The sequence below is a fragment of the Carettochelys insculpta genome, chromosome 3 (genome assembly GCF_033958435.1).
Source record: "Carettochelys insculpta isolate YL-2023 chromosome 3, ASM3395843v1, whole genome shotgun sequence".
NCBI classification, from domain to species: domain Eukaryota; kingdom Metazoa; phylum Chordata; order Testudines; family Carettochelyidae; genus Carettochelys; species Carettochelys insculpta.
In genome coordinates, this window is record NC_134139.1 from 90,073,620 (window position 1) to 90,098,711 (window position 25,092).

A 25,092-nucleotide genomic window follows, 5' to 3' on the forward strand; every position below is an offset into this window, starting at 1 on the left:
GTCGATGAAGGCTATGTAGAGTGGCTTTCTCTGCTCCCTGCACTTCTCCTGCAGCTACCTTAGAGAGAAGACCATATCAACGGTAGACCTCTCTCCGCGGAATCCGCACTGCGATTCGGGGTACACCCTCTCAGCAATCTTCTGAAGTCTGCCAAGGATGACGCGAGCGAACAGTTTACCAGTGACGCTTAGGAGGGAGATTCCACGGTAGTTGTTGCAGTCACTTCTGTCTCCTTTGTTCTTATACAACGTTACAATGTTAGCGTCATGCATACCCTGTGGAATCTCGCCCTCTTTCCAGCACAGGCACAGTAGCTCATGCAGGGGTTCCAGGAGTGTGTCCGCGGCACATTTGATTACCTCTGGTGGTATAACATCCTGACTGGGGCCTTTCCAGCTGCAATGCTGTCGATGGCTGTCTTCAGTTCATCCACAGTCGGCTCTTGGTCCAGTTCGTCCATTAATGGTAGGAGCTCGACGGCATCGAGGGCTGCGTCAACCACAACATTCTCGCGTGAGTACAGCTCGGAGTAGTGCTCAACCCAGTGCTCCATCTGTTTGGCTTTGTCAGTGATGACTTCACCAGATTTGGATTTCAGAGGTGCCATCTTGTCCTGGGTGGGTCCTAATACCTTCTTCATACCCTCGTACATTCCTCTGAGATCACCAAAGTCGGCACAGGTCTGAATGCTGCTGCATAGCTGGAGCCAGTGGTTGTTGGCACAGTGCCTGGCTGTCTGCTGTACTGTTCTTCTGGCCTCTCTAAGTGCTTCTTGGGTACTCTGGCTCGGTGAGCGTTTGTACTCCAGGAGTACAGCGCGCTTCTTTTCAATGACTGGAATCATCTCATCAGAGTTAGCTTGGAACCAGTCGTTCGTGTTTCTAGCTCTTCTTCCAAACACCGACAAGGCCGTGTTGTAAACTGTACCCCTCAGATGTTGCCATTTGGATGTCGCATCAACGCCCCCAGGGCCACTGCGCAGATTTTCCTGGAGGGTCTCTGAACTTTTCAGCTTTCTCCGAGTTTGCGGTCTTTCTGGTGTCAATGAGGGGCCTTCCAGCAGGTTTAGAGCGGTACAGCTTCTTGGGTCTCAGCTTGAGCTTGGAGCAAACTAGCAAGTGATCTGTATCACAGTCAGCACTATGATAGCTGCGTGTCAGAAGGACGTTTTTGAAGTTATTACACCTACTGATGACCACATCTAGTTGATGCCAGTGCTTCGAGCGTGGGTGTCTCCACGACACTCTGTGCTGTGGCTTTGTTTGGAAGAATGTGTTTGTGATGCACAGACTGTGGTATGTGCACAGTTCAAGGAGACGCTAAGGACAGACTGACCAACACTGCCGTCCTCGAGCAAGCTGGAATCCCAACCATGCACACCCTCCTCAGGCAGCGTCGACTCCGCTGGCTTGGCCACGTCCACAGGATGAACGATGGAAGGATTCCAAAAGATATCCTGTATGGTGAGCTAGCCTCTGGCAAAAGACCTCCCGGACGCCCCCAGTTGCGTTAGAAAGATGTCTGCAAGAGAGACCTCAGAGAGGTAGACATCAAGCTGGACAACTGGCAAGATCTAGCAGACGACCGCAGCAGATGGAGGCAGGGGTTACATAAGGGCCTTCAGAAGGGCAAGTTGAAGATCAGACAGCTAGCAGAGGAGAAGCGAGCGCACAGAAAGCACAATAAGGACTTGCCAGACACCCACTACATCTGCAAGAGATGCAGCAAGGACTGTCACTCTTGTGTGGGTCTTTATAGTCACAACAGACGCTGTAAATGAAGTCCTCAATTGAAACTTTAAAGGGCGCGATCCATAGTCTATGCAGACTGAAGGACGCCTACTCTACTTAACTCTAGGTTGCTGGTAATGTTCCCTCTAATCCTTTCCATCCCTGTGTGGATTTTTACCATCTATGTGTGGACTACATTTTTATGTGCACTGAGGCATGAGTGAATGTGCACCAGGGTAGAACCAAACCTACCTGTGGGTGCTCAGTGAATAAGTGGGGCAGCATTTAATCTCCCCCGAGCAGCCACACAAGCGCTCAGCTAAAGGGGAACACTGGTTGCTGGACGCGAAGATTTCTGCCACGTTGGCATGCTGTTCATGCATGCTAGGTTGAGCTAGCTCTGCTGCACTCACCCACTTGGAGGATGGGGTGAATGCAGAGGGCACCCAAACACACCTGTGGCTTTGAACTCTGGTGCACAGCTTGTGGGCCCTCCCTTTTAAGAAAGAGCGTGAAACATTTCAGCCTACATCAAGTAAGCTTATTACCAAGTCTGATTTAACCTTAAGTGGTGTCATCGTTAACATGGCACACATAAGAATTTTAATGAGACGAATCATTTCATTGTCTGGCTCCTCTGTGCTCTGAGTAGAGGGGGAGCCTTTTAAGATCTAAATACAAACTACCTTCTCAGACTTTGCTCTATTTTTTTCTTCTGGTTTCTTTCTTTCTCTTTCTTTAAAGATGAGGAATAGATTTCAGGAGAAAGCGTTGCTATCATCAAACGTCAGATCAGGATTTTTGGAGCAAATTTAGGGACAAATTCCCAAACTGGAAGCTATGCCATCTGAGCAAGTAAAATGTTCATATTTTATTACCATAAACTGAATAATGGTGAAGTTTGTGCAGTGACAGTGCATGGATGAGGAAAGAAAATACCATGAAAGGGGTAACAAAAACTTCATGAAATCTAATGGGTAACCCTGTAGTTACATGATTACAGAAATTCAGTTTGCTGTTTCGGTTTTTGTAGGGAAGTACAAAGAAAACATCAAAATGCCAGATCACATCCCATCTGTTACTGGCTCTTGCTGGATAACATCTCGGCTGCCAAAAAGCCATTTAAATTTACTACATTGCATCTAGTGATAAATATCACTTCTGTGAAGATCTAATAATAAATAAGGACAAGATTTGGAGATAATGCTGTGTCAAACAAATCCAGATTTTGCTCAGAGCAACACCTGGAATCTATTTGTTACCCACTTTTCTGCTTTCCGGTATGATTTTAAGAAAAAATATACTATAGTATTGTCGTTGGCTCTCCCTCCTCCCCCTGCACAAGCTGGAGCAGGTAAACAATGAAAAGAAATAAAGTGAGAAGTGGGATAGATGACCAAAAAGATACTGTGAGGAGGAGAAGAGGATGGTTACTGTTCAACAATTCCGGAAGCTCTCACTCTGGGCATCTTCCATGCAGATCTGACAAGCACAGAACGGTGCCATGAAACTGCCTCCAGCGATGGAATACATTTTCCAGCACATCACAGCAACTGCATTGGCATCAATTCTGCTTGCTATCTATGTCCAAACAGAAAAGTTCTCCGTGGTCCCATTTCAGTATATCTCAAGGACTAATTAAATCCTCATTACAATCTTCTAATTATTCCAGTGTTCTGGGATTTCACTAGCAAGTCCCTGATGGTGCATTAGATGAAAAGGGTTAAATAACCTGTGTTGATTTTGAGACTCCTGATCTATTTCAAGACCTTTAGCATACTATCAGCATTATCATGAATATTTAACTATATACCGCTGTGAAAATTATAAGGGGAAAACAATTAAAGATTTTTATAAATTAATTCTGACCCATATTCATTTGCTCTAATAAATAAGGCATCTTCAAGTATCCTGGTGATGTGATTGTATGCTAAGGTAGGACTATGAGTTCATTTACTGTTTCCATTAAATTCAGTGGTTCTGAAAAGTTCCCAATTCAATATATTAATAAAAATAAGACTGAAAGTTGACATACAAATTTTTAGCCCAGAGAAGCATTTAAAAATAATTTACATAGATAGGAATAGATAGTTTTGTGGTGTTTTTTAGGATGCAGAAATGAAATTCTGGTTTTCTGAAGTAAAAAAAAATCAATGTTCAACTTTATTGTAAAATATACCTTTGTATTTCTAAAAGAAACAAACAAACTGATCAGGCTACTATAATAAGGGAAGGAGTGTAATCTAGTGTTTAGACAAGGGAATACAGTTAGGACTTACAGATTCTGTTCCTAGATGTGGCATTAATTCCTGCTGTGACCTTGAACAAGCCACCAAGAAACACATTTTAAAGGTATTTAGCTGTCTAGTCAACTTCTGTTGATTTCAAAAGGCATTAGGAGTATAAACAACTTTAAAAATCTATTTCTTAGGCCATATTTTCAAAAAAGTGTCTGTTAATTTTGGATGTGACAGTTTTTGTGCAGCTAATTTGCAGCAATACCTATGGTATGATTTTCAGAGGTGCTGTACATCCACAATCCCCTATTAGTTTCTGTGAAATAGTGGAGACTCAGCACCTCTTTAAGTAAAGCACCTAACAACTGGAAAGCCCAGAAGTGGTGGAAATTCTGGAAATTTTGACTTTAAACTTCCAAATACTTCAATTTACCTACTTGTAAAAGCAGGTTCAATAATATTTACTTCACTACCATAGAGGGGCACTATAAGGCTTAAGTAATTAATGCTTGTAAAATAATTTGAATTCATTGTACTGAAGAAGAGAAAATGACACTAACATAAAATCTGGGGTGACTCCACTAAAATCAGTAATGTACCTGAGGACTGAATCTGCATCCTCAAGTTAAAAAGATATTGCAAGAAAAATATAAGCAACCACTTTTATATAATTTTATGGCCCTATTTACATAAAGTAAATATTTTGATAAATCCCTTAGAGGTTCAATTTGCTATGTATCAAATCAAAATAACCAAACCAAACAGAATGTGAATGGAAGTGAGCAGCATGAACCAAGTGTTTCCACTGATACTTTACGAGGTCAAAGGAACTACAGTCTAGATAGCATATGAAAGGTGTTCTATATCATTTATAAATACATGTAACTTTTTACACTATTTGTAAAAAAGTAAGAAATAAACAAGTAACAGTAGAAGCATTTTGAAGGAGCTGACAAATTCAAAAGCAGTAAAAATTTCTATTACTGTATACATGAACACACATGAGAGAGAAGATATTAAGAAAAAAAAAGCTTGGTTTCTTGATACTGCACTTCTACTGTATGGGATGTACTGCCTTAGGCTGGCAAACATAAGCAATCCCAGCTGGGTGCTGAGTAACCATGGAAAGAAGGATGAAATACTATCAAACACTTTCAAAGTAAAATAACTAAGTGTAAACATAATGGTTCAGTGTGGGGCTTAAGGATTCAAAAGTGTTGTAGCACAAATCCTACCATGTCAATCAAGCTGCAGTGTATCTGACTAATAATATTTTTTTCAAGTGTGGAGGATATAGGATTCAATTCAATAAGCCATTAGAAGCTTTTTGTTCATTCACTCATTTCTCTAACGGAAAGAAAAGTTATGTTGATGTGTTTTTGTTCTGTCTAGCACCTTATCCTAAATTGGAGGGTCACTCAGTGTTTTTTGCTGGAAAACATTCATATCAGTGAGCCAAGTACTTAAATTACTGTAACAGATGCCTGCGGATCAGGTGTCTTCAGTGGCAACGATTTTCTGCTAGGTTTTTATCAGTAATTGACACGCACCTTCCCTTTGAGCCCCACCTTTCCCCCTTCTTTCCCTCTCCAAGTGAGTGGAAATCAGTTCAAGCAAGCAAAGGAATCAACTAATGTAACAGCCTTTTTAAAAGGTGAAGTTTTCCATTTCAAAGGAACCCCTAATCAATGATAGAGAGCAAAAGGGAATGCAGGCATGTTTGTGTGTGTATTGCACGGCCCTTACAGGAGCTTTGGGGCTCATGTTCTGCAAAATCAATATAACCTAGCTGGCTACAAATTTCATACCTGCTGCATGAAAGAAATGGGCATTTTGTACAAGCTGGGTCACATGGATTGCACGTAACACGCTAAAAGTCTCATTGTACAATCAAAGAGAAACAAAGCATTTTCCACATTACACAATGCAAAAATTACTAAAATAAAATTGCAAAAACACAAACCCCAAAGTTACAGCTTAACATACTTAAAAAAAACCCAACAAACAACCACCATCATACTATTACTTTCAGCTTCTCTCAGTGAAAAGCTTTTTTCATAACAGTAGTGGGAAGAAATGCTCACCAACTCCACTGGTTTGTGCATTCTGGTTTCCCCACTGCTGCTTGCCAGTTTGGCTTTTTAGTTTTGGCAAATTTCTTCTTCTTCACCCCTCCCTGGAAACTTCACCCAAAGTGTCACTTAATTTCTTTCTAAAAAAATTATCAAAGAGATTCTTCCCCACAATAAAGTCTTAGTTTCCCATTTGTCCTTAGAATCATTAATCCATCCTCTAAAATCATAATAGTATACCCACACTGCAAGAATCCATTTTTTTGGGTAGTGCAACATGCTAGTCTGAGAACCAAACATCGAAGAAATGCACACATCCTTTGAGATGCTTGGGCCTCTGAAGCCCCTGCCTGAAGCAGTCCTACTATTTTATGATAGTCCATCAAATGCAATACACTGCATTAGTGTGGCTAGTGAAGCTGTTCTTTCTCCACCATACCGACTGCTCTAAATCCGTGTTTCCTAAACTTTTTGAGACCACAGAACACCAAACAATAATATTTTTATGCAGAACATCTATGAAAATTTTCTGAAAAAAAGAAACACAAACACATACTCTCACATAAAAACCAACAGGAAAGCTTTTGTGGGCAAAGACTTGCTTCGTCTTTGCCCATGAAAGCATATGATCCAAAGTATCTGTTGGTCTATAAGGTGCCACAGGACTTCTTGTTGTTTCTGAAGACAGAGACTAACTGGGCTACTTCTCTGATACTTAAACAAACAAACAAACAAACCTGTTGTCAGACCAAAAAACAAACCGAAAACAAAACAAAAAACAAACATCAACATATAAAGCAAAACCAAAATGAAGTAATTTAATCAGGTACCATAGCAATGAAGAAGTAACTTTTTATCCGGTTTTAATAACAGAAAATATCTGCCATCAGTATATTTTTCCAAACACTCACAGGCACACCTGTGAGCTATTCACAGAACACCAGCGTTTGGCAGAACATAGTTTAAGAAACACTGGTCTCAACCAATTTTTATGGTGGAACTGAGGTTCTGTCCTAGCAGTGGATTGTATTTAAATGTCACCTGTAAGGCAAACATAACAACTGAGCTAAGTCCAGTATTGTGGGCTAAAGTTCTTTGCTAATCAGTATCTCAGGGAGGAGGCAAACTTCATCATGGAAAAAACCTTTTCAACTAACCTTTTTCCCCTCTGTCTGAAATTCTCTTAGTACTCTCAGGAGGCTATGGCACAATGCATCATTCAGTAACTTCAATCCCACCATGGGTTCCGCCAGGTGTAATCAGACTTCTAAAAGTATTTGCAGAGTCACTTAACGGAATCTGGGATATCTTCAGTATCAACACTGTTGTACAGGTTGAACCTCTCTCGTCTGGCACCCTTGGGACCGGACCGGTTGAGAGAATTTTCCAGATGACGGGAGGTCAATATTGTCTATCAGCATTACCAACACTTCCACTGCTTACTGGGCTCTTAGAAGATATTTAGGGGTAAATTACAGCTAAATAACAGCACAGAATATGGAGGACCAGGGCCACTGACTGGCTGTAAACAAACTTTATGGTGCCACAAGAAACATGGCCACATCCATGATAAGTTGTTGTCTGGCAACCAAAAATCACGTCATATTACGGATGTTGCTGGACAAGAGAGTTCCCCATTAGAGAGGTTCAACCTGTAGTAGTGGCATTTAACACAATTATGTGCTTATCTCAGTCGGCACGTTTGTTTTATAAAATTGTTGCTAACACATTTCAACCCCAGTGCAGACAGCGCCTCCTGTTCCACCGTTATTCTGTCATAATCACTTTATAAAACTGGTATAATACAGTTGTAATGGAAAAAAACATTGGTGAATGAATCTCTGCTAGCCAGCAACAGTCCTGCTTGAATAGGGTTGTTGCAAGCCAGCTTTCCATTACATTGTGAATAGGATACAACACTTTTTGCAGGTAAAGGGTGAGTAGGTTGGAGACCCAGAACCACTTGACCTAACTAATTTGTTTCCCCCTCCTCCTTTTTAAAGTGATTTTAAATTTCTGTCTAGAGTTAGGCTGTAGACCAGCCATGGCCTACAACCAAAGACGTTGGATATATATGAGTTTTGCTGAAGTGAGTAAACCGTGATCTATAAAGCAGAAAATCTTTCAACTTTACACAAATCAAATTAAAAGTTAGGTATTTATAATCAAAATTTATTGTATTTGAATTCTGAAGAACATTTAGATTTAAAGCAGAATCCCTTTTACAATTACTGCTATTTACAATATTTTGAAAAAAGACGTGGATCCAACTCTGTTTGGGTAAATCCCCCTATTCATCTGTTCCTCTCACAAGTGAGTAAAGAACCCCACACACTCTATGTAAATGAAGGTTGTCATTAATTTGCTTAGAGAAACAAACTTGGAGAAAGCTCCCCACTCCCCCACTGATGTGCTCCTGAGAACAAGAGATATACCTGCAGTAAACTAAACAATAAATAAAAAAATCTAACAAACCTCGATCTTGTGGCATTGGTGACTGACTCAAGGCAGGATGGGAGCTGGACTCTGACTGGCTACCAGGAGGCTGAGGTGGCATCTGACTACCTGCAACACACACAGATAATTTAAAAAAAAATTGATTATTTAAAAAAAAATCACCCAAAATGTAAAGCCAAAACCCACTGCACTTAAGAAAAAAAACTACTGATCCAAGAAAGTACCAGTTGTACATATTAAAAGACACAGCTCAACAGGTCAAGGATTTTTCACAACTTTTTTTTTTTGGGTAACTCAAGGCAACAGTGTGCATAAACATATTTAGCAAGAGGCATGCCGAAATGTTCAATTTTGTATTGAGCGAGTTCTCAACCTCACTGACATGATCCAATTTACAGCTGCAAATCTCCTGACACATATTTCTGTTAGATAGTTTAACAAAATCCAAGTGTGCTGAACAATAGGGTTCACCCTGCCGAGTTTAAACTGGCCTCCAGCCAGGCAGACATGGACTGCTGCCAACAATATAACCAATGAAATATTCAGTCAATACAGAAATGACTACCAACAACAGTTTCTTTAAAAAAAAATCTTTCAATGAATTGGAGGACTTAATATATTTGAATGTGCAAGAGTGAGGCAGAAATGAAAATAATGAAAGCATGCATGTACTGTGAAGGCATGATGTGTGTGAGATCAGATACATATGGGGTATCTTATCATTCAAAGAAAAGGCAAATATTTACTCTTATTAACAACAAAATGGTACCTTTCATACACACAAAGCACAGATATGACCCAATTTTAAATTGATGTAAATAAAAACCCCAACCTTGCAACCAATAACCTGCACACACCGCAGTTTATCTATCCTGAAAGGATAAAGAGCACAGACAACACAGACTGTGATGCTGTAAACTAGGCCAGGGGAGGCTGATGGGTACAGCAAGCTAAGCTTCACCCACCCCTCACCTACCCCAAGCCATGTCCCCCCGACTTCCCCCATGCTGCCTGGTGAGTCCCCCCTCTCAAACAAACCACTTGCCCTCTCCTGAGGTCCCCATCACTCCTCACCCCTCCCCTGCCCGAGGGAGGAAGGGTGGGGAAAAGGAGGGATGCGGGGAACAGCAGGTGGGGTGGCCTCAAGCGGGAGAGGGTAAAGGAGAGGAGGGACACAGTGGGTGGTGGGGACCTCACAGTGGAGAAGGAGGAAAGGACGGATGTGCTAAGTGGCAATGCTAACTGAATAAGGGACAGTGTGGGTGGAGCCATGGGTGGAAGAGAGAGGACAGGGACCCAGGCTCCCCTGTGGGAAGCTTCACCTGCTGTCCATGTTTCCTGTACTGACGAATACAAAACTGCCCCACGCCCCTCCGACAGCTATTAACACCTGCCCCTTCTGTGATAAGATCTGGGGCTCCAGAATTGGGCTGATCAGCCATCAACAGACTGACAAATGGCAGGGGGGTGACATGAAGACATCCTACTTGTTATCAAGTGACGGACAAGAAGAAGAAGACGATGACGACTAATGAGCCACTTCCTTGGGACATATCTCAACCCTCAACACAGAGCTTAGTGTGTAGGATAAAGCACCATCTATTGTGCTGCTGTAAAATGGCGACTGTCTCACCCCAAGCAATTGGATTGCAACAGCCTAAGGAGAAAGGACAGCAAGTCTCTGTTGTGCCCTGGGTCTCACAGCTGATTTTCAGATGTGGCTGCTCTTGACAGCCAAGGCAGCTGGAATACCAGCTCAGACTAGCCAATAAAATATACATTTTAGGGAGTCAGACACAGCAGTAACAAATGTGGTATAAATAGCAGCAGACAAAATTTAAACTCATCAAAATTAACAGATAATTTTCAGACTGGTTCACTTTTTTAAATAACGCAAAATAGATTTGTGCACGCAGACCACCATTTCTTCTTGCTTCGTTACCACTCTTTTTTACTGTCTGAGGAAAATATCCTGTGCTTATTTCTGTAGTGGTAAGGATTTAGCCCCAAAAGCTTCAATAACAGCTGTTCGTTCTGTAGAACTACGGAACACCTAAACGTTATAGACACACCACAGAATGCAAGCGAAGTGCTACGTATTATTTCTGCTCCACGTGCGCTGTGTCAGAGAAATCAGACAAACTTACAGCAGCTGATTTTGAAAGGTACAGTAGATTTATATATAATACGAAGAAACAAACTATAATTTTTAAAGTAAAATATAAACCTTGCCTAGTCTTCTGGATAGAAAGTATTTGCACGAAAACTCATAGTGTGCAGTACTATGATGGGATATGACAACTGCCTCATTTCTGCCCTTTGCAAGAGAATGCAAATGCAGGTTTAGAGGCAGAGTTATTTCTCCAAATGACCATACGTGGCACTACTATGAAATATTCAGTGCCTGGGGCCTTGGCTCCACAGCCATTTAGGAACTCTAAAACGTATCAGAACAAAATACTGACTTTTTAATGTCATCCTAGAAAGGACCGTAGCAAAACAGAAAGTGCCTACATTATAATGAAGACTTCTGCATGACAGAAAGGATTCAGTGACTCAAGACTGTAAATAAACAGTAATTCCACGTTAACACACGGCACTAGCACTAACACTGTGTATGCCTGAGGCATTCCAATCAAATAGAATTTTTCAAGCCAACCTAAAACATGTTTTATCAAAACCATCTACAACTTTATCAGTTACTAAAAGAGGTGGGGATACCGCTGGTTGCACCATACAGCCACAAGATGGCTACTCCCTCAGAGGCATGGACTGAAATTCCATTAGGAGCTGTTAAAAGGTCTGTGTACACTCTGTAGTTTATTTTTCCATCAATTTTACCACAAGCCTGTTAAATCATTCTAGCTTTCTAATTTTTGACACTGATGATAATGTCAATTGTTGAGCAAGAATCTTATGCTGCATGTACAGTTGTGCAAGTGCAGCACTGGCAATATCAAACTTTAGAACTAAGGGTATGTAAATGATGCACTACAGAAATCAATTTCATCTGCATCTTCCAGAAATGTGAAGTCAGGAGTTTCTCAAATAAAATGAATGGCACCTATAACCATTTGCTTGTGCATTTATGTATGTACGTATAAAGAGGGTACTTTGGAAATCTTCCCTGTATGAAACACAAGCTTTAAAACAAAATTTGGCAGTGTCACAAGAGAAAATTATTTCTATAAACAATGAGCAGATCAACACTGTGAGCCTTGAAGAAAGATTCACTTATCTGGTGCTGCTGTGGATTTTTCACATGTTGAATTTCAATAGACTGCAAAATTTATAAGTTAGACCAAAATCAACAAAAAGAAGGAGAACACTAAAGCCGTGTCTACATGTGCACGCTACTTCGAAGTAGCGGCACTAACTTCGAAATAGCGCCCGTCACGGCTACACGCGCCGGGAGCTATTTCGAAGTTAACTTCGACGTTAGGCGGCGAGACGTCGAAGTCGCTAACCCCATGAGGGGATAGGTATAGCGCCCTACTTCGACGTTGAACGTCGAAGTAGGGACCGTGTAGTCGTTGCGCGTCCCGCAACTTCGAAATAGCGGGGTCCGCCATGGTGACCATCAGCTGAGGGGTTGAGAGACGCTCTCTCTCGAGCCCCTGCGGGGCTCTATGGTCACCGTGGGCAGCAGCCCTTAGCCCAGGGCTTCTGGCTGCTGCTGCGGCAGCTGGGGATCCATGCTGCAGGCACAGGGTCTGCAACCAGTTGTCAGCTCTGTGTATCTTGTGTTGTTTAGTGCAACTGTGTCTGGGAGGGGCCCTTTAAGGGAGCGGCTTCCTGTTGAGTCCGCCCTGTGACCCTATCTGCAGCTGTGCCTGGCACCCTTATTTCAATGTGTGCTACTTTGGCATGTAGACGTTCCCTCGCAGCGCCTATTTCGATGTGGTGCCGCGCAACGTCGAAGTTGAACATCGACGTTGCCAGCCCTGGAGGACGTGTAGACGTTACTCATCGAAATAGCCTATTTCGATGTTGCTACATCTGTAGGCTTCACGTGTAGACGTAGCCTAAGACTGCTATTTAACCCTTAACAGTGATCCACAAGGGAAGAGTTGGTGCTTTTTCGGTTTCTTTTGCATATATAAAGATGACTTGCAAAGTTGTTTGCTTCTTTAAAATGTGTACCCTTTTTCTTTCTCTGATCATTGGTTTTTATTACTATTTGTGCTGTGGTGGTACCTAGGAACTCTAGCCATGGAGCAGGACTCTATTGTGCTTGTGGCTGTACAAAAACAGAATAAAAAAGATGGTCTCTGCCACAAAAAGTTCACAATTTAAACACCCTAGGAGGCAAAGTGTAATTAACCGAGAACTGATCTATATTCAAATGGGTTAAAACTCTGGGTTTTATTGTTTATATAACACTAATTAAATGAGACCACTACTAAGAAAAATTGCTGCACTTAATGAAGCTGTGCACAATCATAGTTGGTCCACCTGTGTCAACTGAGTGTTGCATGATTGGGGTCTTTGTTATGAACCCTCCTTCTGTGCATTTTTGTGATATGGAGTTCTTCAACACAGTTAGGGAACACCAGACATTCCAGATACTTCTGAGGGTTAAAAAAACCAACAAAAAAATCCCACACACAATCAAAAGAAGTAACTGCTATTAAAATAACCTACCAAGCCAGCACAGCCACCCTTTCTGGCCTTCAGACAACACTGAAAAGAAGAAAGAATGGGCACAAACCTTCCCTATTCCATTAGAATCTAATTTTAACACGATACTAAGAGACTTTTCTCTTTAATTTTGGAAAGAAAGTTGCAAAAATGAAAACAAGTGTTTTTGTAAATTAACCTATCTATTTGAAAGGAAAAAAACCCCCATTTTTTTCAATGAAACTACTGCACCCTTTTGACCCAAATGCAATACAAATGGATTTTTTTGCAGAGTTAACCTTTTCCGATGCTTTTGTGTAGTATTGTTGGTAAACTGACAAGATATTCCATTTTTCAGAATGCATACAGGATAAACACTGCTGTGTATGTTGCACAGAATTTGTATTATGTAAAAGCACAGCAAACAGACAAATAGAGTAACATATGAAAATCTGAGGCAATGACATGTCATACCATTTCCATAGGTTTAGTACAGTCACACATAAGGCTTGGAAGCAGGAGCACCATTCAAATCAGTAGCACTGTGCTTTAGCCATCCTGTATTATACATAGTGTGGAATGCAGTGCCTGTAAAAATCTTTATGAAACTATTGGTGCATACAAAATAGAAGCTTTTAAAACTTGAATAACTATATTTCGTTGTTAAATACCAAAAGTGGGAACCCATATTGGCCGTGTCTACACGTGCCCCAAACTTCGAAATGGCCACGCAAATGGCCATTTCGAAGTTTACTAATGAAGGGCTGAAATGCATATTCAGTGCTCCATTAGCATGCGGGCGGCCGCCGCGCTTTGAAATTGACGCGCCTCGCCGCCGCACGTCTCGTCCCGACGGGGCTCCTTTTCGAAAGGACCCCACCTACTTCGAAGTCCCCTTATTCCTATGAGCAGATAGGAATAAGGGGACTTCGAAGTAGGCGGCATCCTTTCTAAAAGGAGCCCCGTCTGGACGAGACGCGCAGCGGCGAGGCGCGTCAATTTCGAAGCGCGGCGGCCGCCCGCATGCTAATGGAGCACTGAATATGCATTTCAGCCCTTCATTAGTAAACTTCGAAATGGCCATTTGCGTGGCCATTTCGAAGTTTGGGGCACGTGTAGACGTAGCCATTATGTTATAAATAGCTATCAGATTGCATTATTTTTTTTAAATCAACCTTTCATTAGAAAAATGTGCAGCAAGAGAAACAGAATGCATTTTAACGACTTACTAATATGACCAACTATGATTTTTCTGCATACGCAACATGTAAGGTTAAATGTATACAGAGGCAGAAAGGGCTGAATTGTATTTTTCAGAAAGCTGAATGGAACAAATTTGGGACACAGAACATATGCTGAAAAAGTACTGAAGAGAAGGTTGTATCAAGATGGGAGTGGTTAAATTTGCAGTTCACAAGGAGTGCAACTTCCCTGGAGCAAATATACAAAAAGAAAGAAAGGGCCTTTCTTTGATCCAGTACAGGAGAGGAACAGGGATTCGTGGACTAGGATCCAAGCTTACCCTGTGCCATGCACATTCTGTGTCAGGTGACCATATCTCTCCGTCTCAAATAAGGGACAGGGAGATCGGGAGGGGTGGCTCCTCCCAGCTCCACCAAGCCCCAGGGAGCTGAGAAGTAGGCAACAGCCACTGGCTCTCCCCAAGAGCCCTGGGAAAGTGGCAGCTGCCAGCCTTCCACTGAAGCCCAGGGAAGTGGCAGCCCCCAGTGCTCACTGAGCCCTGAGGAAGGGGCAGCCACTGGCCCTTCCCCTGAGCCCTGGGGAAGTGGCAGAGATGCAGCAGCTGCCCATGCTCCAAGGCTCTGGGAAGTGACTCCCGCCCGCAGCTGTGCCTGCGCAGCTGCTGGCGGAAAAGGTCAGTAGGGGGATGGCCCAAATATAGGACAATGAGTCCCTTTTAAAAAATAAGTAGGGGCGCATTTTAGGTGTACCAAATACAGGACCATCCCACCTCATATGGGACGTCTGGTCACTTTAATTCTGTGGGACACTAAGTGCTCACTGATACAATGGGAACGCAGGAGTGTCTGAAAGGACTGTGCTCTTTTGAACCAGTGCAGCAAAGTGTGTAAGCAAGTACTAACTTGTTTTAAAGCTGAATATGTGCTCCACTGCTTTCCTAAATAGGGCTTCTCTCCTAAACAGATGCTTCAGTGGTAGCAGAAAGAAGTGGAAGTGGGATGCAAATGGACGTGACCTCAGAGAGAAAGATGTATTCTAATATTTTAAGGGCAATATAATGGATGCCTTGACATTGGTTTGTACTCACACTCTCTCTGGTCAGATCCCATGCTCACCCCAAAAGAGTTGTTTTCTCCCTTTACCTTCTTTTCTTTGTAACTAAGTTCCCTGCCCTATTAACAAAACTTATAAACTATTTTTCTTTCATATACTTTCTGTAAAATTAATTTTTATTTAATATGTTCTCTGATCTTGTACATAATGTAAACAAATGGCTATTCATTATTTTCACTGACTGGCAGGTTGCTACAAAGTGCCCAGGTTATTTGATCCTCATTAGCTGAGGCAAAAAGCAGAGTGTTTCAACTGCAGCCCAGCATGACTAAGTGGTTCCCTTGTTTTACCTTTACAAGCAGTCAGGGACTCTGAATTGCTTTGCACAATCAAATGACAAATGCTTCTTGCACTATCATTAAGGACAAGTGTACAAAAGACACGGGAAGAATTTATGGCTTTTTGATAATGTACAATTATGCTCTTTTCTATAAACAAAATCAAACCAAATAAAAATAATTATTAAGAAATCTGAATCGTGACTAAGAATGCTCTTTCCACAGTTAGAGGAGAAAAAGCTGTGCACACAATGGGGAGGCAAGTGGAGCAGAGAAGTCCTCTGCCTTGAGATGGAGAGCAAGTTGCCTTGGGGCTTGGGGGTGAGAGTGAGCTACCCTAGGGCAATGGGGGGAAAAGAGAGAGCGTCTCTGGTGTTGGGGCCATAGAGGGGAGAACAAATTCCTTCAGTGCAGGGCCATGGGAGTTGTGCACAGAATGTGCCTCTGCAAAAATTTCAAACTTTTATTCCTGCAGGAGTCTCTGGATGAAAAAAGTCAGACTTTTTACCCTTTAATACGTTTTGATCAGTGCTTTTTTTGCCAGTATGTGCTATCGGCAGCCCCAGCCACAGGATCCCCACCTCAGTGGTGGAGAGACCTGCCAGCTCTGCATTTGTCAGCCAGCTGGGTCAAGGAACCCTGCCAGCAGCCCCAGCCTTGAGAACCCTGGAAGGGGAGACTCCAGCAGCCCCATGGCTGGAAGCTGGCTGAGTAATGCCTCCTCTTTTTTTAACAAAAAGAAGTGCTGTTTTTTATAATGGAAATACTAACTATTGCTATGGCAAGGCTGCTGTGAAAACACTGTCTTCTTTCCATATCTCAGATCTTTGCTCCTAATGCTCTCTCCCACACTATATAACTCTACTGGTAAGAGAGCAAACACTGGTTGAATGCCTTGTGACACAGACCCATCTGCCGCACATTGAGATGATCCATAAACAGGAATGCACAAGATCAATACTTTAATTTCACCACAAAGTGGGTAGTAACAGAGAGGTAGTCCTGTTAACCTGTATTTTAACAGAACAATACAGCACTCATGTAGCACTTTAAAGACTAAGAAAATGATTTATTAGGTGATGAGCTTTCTTGGGACAGACCCACTTCTTCAGATCTATAGCATTTCCAGTCTAGAACCACTTATATAGCACAGAGATTCAAAACAAAAAAAAACCCTGCAATAAATACTGACCGATCAAATACATAGAACTGCCGGAGCGGGTGAAGGGTCTTGTTTGAGATAAGTTCGAACATCAAAGGATGGGAAGCAGTCCTTGTAATGTGTGAGATAATTGCTGCCTTTGCTCATACCAAGTGTTAATGTGTTCAATTTAGGTGAGTCACTGATCATTTTGGCCAGGTTAAATCTAGAATAAAGCCGGGTCCCTCTTACCTGTTGACATCTATCTGGCTACTCTGTGCTGTTCTAACAATGCAAAGTAGCTGTAAAATTGGTTTATCTGGCTGTTTCCGCCAGATTTATTGCTCTCCTGAGTTACAGGAACAATGCAAAGCAGACAGAATATCTGCGGATCTGGGCCCTGAATCTCTCACATTAACCCTTCAAAGCTGCAGGATTCTCTAATATATATAACAAGTCTCACAAATCATGTAAAAACAACCAGTAAGACTTATTTTACCATTCATAACAATGTATAGTTCTTAGATTATAAGAGTTTCAAGGAATAAACTTTTTTTTCCCACTGTATCCAAAATAATGGGGCTCCGATACTGAATGGGGCCTGAGTCACACTATATTATAGTATAAAAACCAAACCAAACCAAAACCACCTGTGTTAAAAGAACATTCTTTAGGCTGAGAAGTCGAGTGCTCAAATGCTACGGAATAGTAGAATTAAGACTGCCTGTGTAACCTTAATTCTGACCTCTCTCCATGCCCCCAGTAGGCCCTTCCAAATTCACAGCGATGAAAACATGTCATGGACACACGTGAAATCTGGTCAGTTTTCTGCTTTAATCCTATATTATGCAGATTTCTCAGGGGAAACCAATGTTTCTCAAATTGGGAGTTCTGACCCAGGAGAGAACTCCTATTGGGATAACTGAGGGAGCTAAAAGGTTCCCCTCAAGATGCGGATCCATTAAAATAACATGGTTCTCAAATTGATATGGGGGACAACTAAAGAGAGAACAGGAACACGTGTGGGGGGTCAAAGGGCCAAAATAAGGGAGCTGCAGGGGGATACCGAGCAGAGTGTCCTGGACAACAAAGGGAGCTGTAAGGGTTGTAGCATTGCCACTCCTTGCCTTCACAGATGTGTGACTGGAAGGTGGTGGGTGTGGGTGTAGTGCTCAGCTCTGAAGGAAGCAGCTCTGCCTTCAGAACTGGGCTCTCAGCCAGCAGCTGCTGCTTTCCAGCTACCCAGCTCTGAAGGCCGCTGCCACCAACAGCAGTGCAGAAGTAAAAATAACAGTACTTCAATGTCCCTACAATAACATTGTGCTCCCCCAACTCCTTTTTGCACCTGCCTGGCTGCGCGGGGGGGGGGGGGGGGGGGGGCGGGGGGAGAAGACTGTGACGATAAGCTAAATTTCTCTTGGACACCACTGGTCCAGGCACTCATGGACTCCTCGGCAGGCATGCCAGTGCAGAGGATGTTTTCTTAGGCCAGAATGTATACCACTGGAAGGAAAGTGACTGCAGAAGGATGCATTTTGTATGTGTCCCATCCAGAGGTTGCACTCTGGGTGTGGACTGCTGAAACGAGACACAACTACAATACATGACTCAGGGAATTTTGAGAGTTTTTGGCACAACCCCCAAGCAAGCTGAGCTGTGTGAAATACAGATAGCCAACTGCAATTTTCAGCAGCTTACAACTCAGCCAAATCTGAATGGATTTTCCTGAGATTGTTAAGAGGCACCACTCCGCCAGAGGCCTATCTTGCTGCCAAATTTCAAAGTCCTGCTGCAAATCTAGGAGGTATCAAAGCAGTTCAAAAGATGGTCATAAGACTTTTTTCTTCTTATAAGAAAAAGTATTAACAACAGGGAGTAAAGTATTAAGTAACTTACACCTAAGAATCACCATCTTTCCCCTGTAACAATAACAACTTGAAATTTGTAATTGAGATACTGAGAAGTTTTTTTTTTTTGGATGATCTGGTTCTCTTCCCTTTCACCTTTGCTCATTCCATGAGTACTTTCCATTAAACTACAAAGCTACTGCAGCACAAGATATTTGTGATGGAGACTAGTCCAGAATCACACAGCTCAAGAGAGCAACTAGTTAAATCTTTCCTAATCCTTGCATAGAGAGATGGTGGCTGGGGAGAGGGAGGAACAGAGATTGAATTGAGTCGGGAAGCTCGTATTTCTTCCACCAGACTAAATTAAGAATAAATAAATAAATAAATAAAACATGATTTCTCCTTCTCCATTTCTTATTCTTCCGGCTCTCCTATGCTTTTCCTCCAACATCTTTTTACCCGCCCCCCATTTTTTTTTTGTTTGAGAAGCTTAATATTTGGCTGCCTTCTGAAGAAATGGGAACAGTGGCAGATGAAAGACTGTATTCATCGTATAATTCAGAATAGGGGAAAAATCGACTGCTGTGCATTTAAGATTCTAACAAGCTTGCAATTTTGTATAGTGGTTTCCCCTCATCCGTTCTTTTGAAGAAATCTGCTTTTATTCTCTTAATAACTATCCACAGTTGCAGCAGCATGGATCCGATTAGCAGTTCTTATGGTACAAAGGGGCGGGGAAATAAGAAAGGCTGTGAACAGGGTTGCCAATTTGTCCACCTGGGTCTCCAGGAGAAAGATTAGAGGAGGTGCTTGCTCCCTTTTTTCTCACTCAAGCACTGCTCCATATTAGGTAGGTCTTTTCAAAGCCAACCCACTGACATTTTTTTTAGAAGTCTCATTTGAGCCTCTCCAGCAAAAGCACCCTTCATTGGTTTTTCTCTCTGTGCCCAAAACCATCCAATGCCACTGTGCAAATCTGAGAGTGGGGCGTGGGTAGGAGGAGAAAGGGGACCAAGAAACACAGCCTAGCTGACACATTTTATTACACCTTCATAATGATTTTAAATTATTATATTTGCTAAATTATTATATTGTCCTGAATAACACAGAAGAGAGAAAATCATTCATAATGCACTACATCTCACAGATGAAATATAAAAAAATGTGTACAAATCTGTTCAATGCTTGAGCCATGTCCTGAAGTCCTTACTGCAGTTCTTACTCCGCACTTTTTGCTAGTGGTTTCAGTGAGATTTGCATGAGTCAAAGCAGAGACCTCAAGGGCTAGCCCTGTAGGAGTACTTGAGACATTATTTTACATCGTTGTTAACATGGTAAACTATGTGTGAAAACGAATGTGTTTTTAATTGCTTTCTACATTTCAATTAATAAAAAAAATTAATTTTCAATTGATCCAAGTAGTAAGCAAGTGAACGCTTTTAAAATAAGATAGGGAAGTTGTCTTGCCTCCTGATGTTACATTCAACTTCACTGTTTTCTAAAATGAAACCTTCCCCTTCACACTCCTAAAAGAGAAAACATTAAGAATTTAATTTAGGAAGTTAATGTAAGTTCTAAGGGAAGGCAATTTTACTATTAATGACCTTGCTTTAGAGACATTGTATAAGTTATGAGAAGTATTCTTGACCCCAATCTTGCTTCGCCCTACTAAATGCTATATTCAAGAGCCTGAAAAGCATTATCTATGATAGCTAGGTATAAATTCAAAGGACTTGCTTCCCAACAAAGACATACTTATATCACCATTTTAACACAACAAAAGGCATATATTGGTAGTTCACCTGTAATCTTTGGATGTTCACAACATGTTCCACGTAAAAATCATATAGGACACAAAAGACAAGGTAAAAAATGTTCTTAGATTCCCCATTGCATTTTTTCATGCAGTACCCGTCTAACTTGACAGTAACTCCTCCCATGTTAGTCACAATAAACTGAGCAGAAGCACTAAGCGAACAAGGTGTGGGGGAGAGACATGTTCTTGTATACACTTAGGGGCCAGCACTCGTGGCCTGCGATGAGTGAAGTGGCACCATTTGCTAAATCTAAGCTATTCCCATTCTTCCACCAACTCTTCTTCCCTCATTCCTTCTCACCATCCATCTTCCAAGTTCTGGCAAGCAGGTGGAAATGGGAACGGTGGTGAACCGAAGCACTTTACATGTGTGGCTGCTGTTCTGTGATCTGCTCTAACTTTGCAACTTCCACTTAATACTTTGTTAGAAAAAAGATCAGTCCAAACATTAATCCCACTCCATTCCCAGCTGTAATAAACTCCATCAAACAGAGCTTACTGCAAATAACACGAGCACCATAACAAACACTTGTGCTCAAAAGGAATAAAAAAAAAAGTGCTTAGGACGAGAAAAAAGCAAGTCTCGGACATTAGGGCTAAAGTTACGCTACAGAGAGCTGTTGACAGAAGTCACTTTTGGAAGAGATTTCCCAACAAATCTTTTGTTGACAGAGTGCAGCCACACACAAAAGCCAGTTGGAAGACCACTCTGCTCTGTTGACAGAGTGGCTGGACTGCCCAGTCACTCTCTTGACAAAACAGGCACCCAGAAGCATGGCAGACAGAGCTGCCCATTGGCCTGGATGTGCTGTCTCTCAAGAGAAGGCCCTCCGGGGTGTCCACACAGAGCTTCTGTCGACAGAACCTGTTGACAAAAGGTGCTCTTCCTCGTCTGTGAGAGGCAGAAGGTTGTCAGCAGAAGTGCCAACTTTTGTTAATATGCTGTTGACAAAAGACATTTTTGTGTGTAGATGTTCCATCAGTTTGGTTGAAACTCACTAGTGTAGCCACAGACACTGAGTAGAAGCATTAGAAAGCAAAGCACATTCCAAACAGCATTTTCTGAATCTAACTTTCCTCAAGACAGGCTCTATCATGACACATTTAGGCTTGGCCAACCATGGGAAACCCTGAAGACTAGTGCTGGTGCCTAGCAATTCTTGATGTATTTTTAATCAACTTAAAACTTTCATCAGTTTAGTACCCTCTGCAAGGTCACACACAAAACATTCAGCCATATGCCTTTAATATAGTTTGCAAATACAAACTTCTCTGTCAGTTTCTGTTTGGAAGGGGACGTATCAACATTAGCAATCCCTGGTTATATCATTTATAAACATGCAGATGTGGATTATTAAAGATTAATGCATTTTGGGATTGGTGTCGGCATTCCGTTTGTCTCATGCCGAAACCAATTCTGTTCTTCATTAGTCAACGACAACTCACATCACTATGTTGTGGAAGAGAAATCAAAGGTGCAAATGTGAACTGAGAATAAGTGATGAAACTGATTACTAAGAAACTTAACTGGTGTAATCAATCAACACATCACAATAATTTGAGTTGTCTGGGGATGAGGAAATGAACATAAAAACTCACCATCAGTGAGCATTTTGGTTTTTTTTTAAAAAAACCCATGTCTGATGTCTGAGAGCCATATATGACTATGGAACAGAACTGTAAACGTTCCAAATAGATACTGCAAGGTAACCGCATAGTCCGCACAAATTTTGATACAACAGAGTAAGGTATTTCTTGTTTTAAATGCATTTCTCAAAAATGCTAGCCATGACTGAAACTGGAGGTGTGTATGCCATAGCAAAAACAATTTATTTGCTTGACAAATCCCATTTTACTATCTGGCCTAAATTTAACTCATCAAAGCTTCCACACCTTTGTTCTAATATCCTGCACCAACTAAGGACACACAGTATCTCCTTAAACTTGATGATGATGCTAATTACAAAGTAACCCCCAAAAGGACCATTTCAAGGAGAAGCAGCCTACACAGAAAGTAAGGACTGACAGACCACGCCACCTCAGAAAACAAAATATGACTTGAACTAGATTTATGAAGACTTTATCAAGGTATAGTAATGGACAGATAGCGTGTTGGTCTGTACTCCAATAAAACAAAGCAGCAGAAATGTAGTACTTTAAAGACTTACTGCTGAATAAATCATTTTGTAAGTCTTTAAAGTACTACATTCATGCTGCTTTGTTTTATCAAGGTACGTTCACTAGAAAACAACAACAATTAATTGACAAAGCAGGAGGAGAAAGTAATCTTTCTATTTAAGACTTTTCTCATGGTAATACATGAAAAGGTATGGAAAGATCTGTCTATATAAGAATACGAAAAAGAAATGTAAAAATTCAAATTTTCCATAAAGTAAGCACAGGGACTGTAATGTGTTCTTTGGTTGAGGCATGAGTAGGTTGCAAGTATCGGATTACAATCAAGGAACACATATAATAAATGCTAAAATTAGAAGCAAACTGTACTAACCCTACGGTTGACCTCAGGAAGCAATACACAGCTGCAAGACATGACAAGAATGATTTTCTTATACTTGGTAGCTTCAGTATGGGCTTGTCTACGTTACCACCTTCCTTCGAAGGAAGGATGGTAATTAGGGTGTTGAGAGTTTACTAATGAAGTGCTGCCGTGCATAGGCAACACTTCATTAAGCAAATTCCCACCACCTCCCCCCCCGGGGCAACTTCTAAGTTTTAAACTTTGAACTACTGGCACACGTCTAGCCACGGCGCACCTGCCAGGACTTCGAAGTGCCGGGGCATCTTCGAAGTCCCTTTATTCCTCAAAATTAGGCATGCCAGTACTTTGAAGTTTAAAACTTGGAAGTTGCTGCGGGGGAGGATTTGCTTAATGAAGTGCTGCCTATGCACAGCAGCACTTCATTAGTAAACTCCCAACACCCTAATCACCATCCTTCCTTCGAAGGAGGGTGGTGGTGTAGACAAGCCCTATGTGTATTTGAATGTTGTATGTGCAATGCTGTATTTGCAAAATGCGGTATAGATTGTGCCTCTAAAATCTGGGGATTCTCTGGTCCAGGGACATCCATGGTCTGGTAGAGCCATAGCTGGGGCTGGAGCCCTCAGCAGTGGCAGCAGTGGAGCTGTGGCTGAGGCCAGAGCCTTTGACTGGTGGCAGTGGGGCCAGAACCAGGACTGCCAGCAGTGGAGCTGATGGCAGGGGGCTGCAGGAGGCAGCATCCAGGTTGGGGCTGGACAAAAGGGCTGACTCAGGCAGAGGTGGGCTACGAGCTGGTGCCAAAGGACCTCCCTTGGTCTAGCAAATCCCCTCATTTGGGACCAGTCAGGTCCAGAAGGTGCCAGATCTGGGAGGTCTAACCTGTGCTTCAGTTGGGTTTCTATAACCTTATGACCAAAAGTTCAGGTGGACTGACACATCTGATATGTTAAATAATGGAAAAAACTTTAAACAAACAAAGAAGAGAAAGTATTTAAAATATTTTTTTCTCGTTAACGACTTGTTTCTATGTGTTCAACTTAATTTAGCGATGATGAAAAGTACCAGACTGACAGTCCTGGAAACTGAAGCTTTCTATCACCAACAAAGTACAACACGGCTGTGGCTTCTTTCTTGCCCCCTGCCTCAACTCCATCCTGGAGAGATCTCCTCCAGAAATGAGGATAGTTCTTTGACCTCTCTGCTGAGAGAGCAAGCAAGCAGACAGTTCTGACAGAGTTTTTGTGGCATGGACAATTGTGCCCAAGGCACTAACTCCTTTCACTTGGGCCAAACAGTTTTCAGATGGTAATCACTGAAGTGGTTTGATTTTTAGCTAGTGACACAAACATAAGAACGGCCGTGCCCGATCAGACCAATGGTCCAACTAGCCCAGTATTTTAACTTCCAACAGTGGGCTACTGAGTAAGAGAGGTTAAATACCCCACACAATAAAACCAATCCCTAGAGCTACAGTACCTAAACACTAACTATTCTTTCTCTCCTTCTCAGAAGAAAGTGGATTGCAGTATAAAGTTTTAAAGCTGTTAAGAGGAATAGGAAAATGGATTTAAAACTACTGATATGTGAAACATTCTACCATTTCATTTGTAAGTGAAATCCACAGCCTTGCAAGCACTCTAGGGTTGTAAAATTGCTGAATAGGTGATTTGTGCATGGCTAGTGATTAAAAACATGGCTATGTCAATGGCATTTTGTGTTTTGTTTTGTTTTTTTTTCCCTGGTCTGCTTGCCAATAAACAGCATGCATCTTACTTGCAACAAGCTGTTGCAGGAGTTTTGCCTCCGGAGAAGCCAAGAGGGAAATACTGATGGATGTGTTTAAATAATCTTTGTCTAGGCAGGAACACCATGTCCATTTTAAAGGGAAATTTTCCCCGTCTTGTCATGCAATAATACCATGAGGCTCCTGTAAACTTATTGCAAAAAAAAGGTTGTCAAATTCAACGCTTAAGATAATCAACCCTCTGAAATAATTTTGCTGAAACAACAAATGCTTTAATACAACAGCAACAGTAAAGCAAGTTTTTTTTTCTCCCTAAGTAAAGACCACAGA

At 41.8% G+C, this 25,092-nt stretch overlaps 1 protein-coding gene across 16 annotated transcripts in view; it reads right to left on the bottom strand.

Moving 5' to 3' along the window:
- Positions 1-25,092, bottom strand: part of ARID1B (AT-rich interaction domain 1B) — a 462,469-nt gene that overhangs the window by 115,946 nt on the left and 321,431 nt on the right. For 13 of the 16 annotated variants that reach the window (XM_074990332.1, XM_074990331.1, XM_074990328.1 and 10 more), the window contains one exon: positions 8,516-8,605. The exons of 2 other annotated variants lie outside the window; for them this stretch is intronic. In XM_074990332.1, the coding sequence (XP_074846433.1) occupies positions 8,516-8,605 (90 nt within the window). Of the gene's footprint in view, positions 1-8,515; positions 8,606-20,169; positions 20,229-25,092 lie in introns of those variants that run through there. One more of the 16 variants, XM_074990335.1, reaches the window with a different exon arrangement.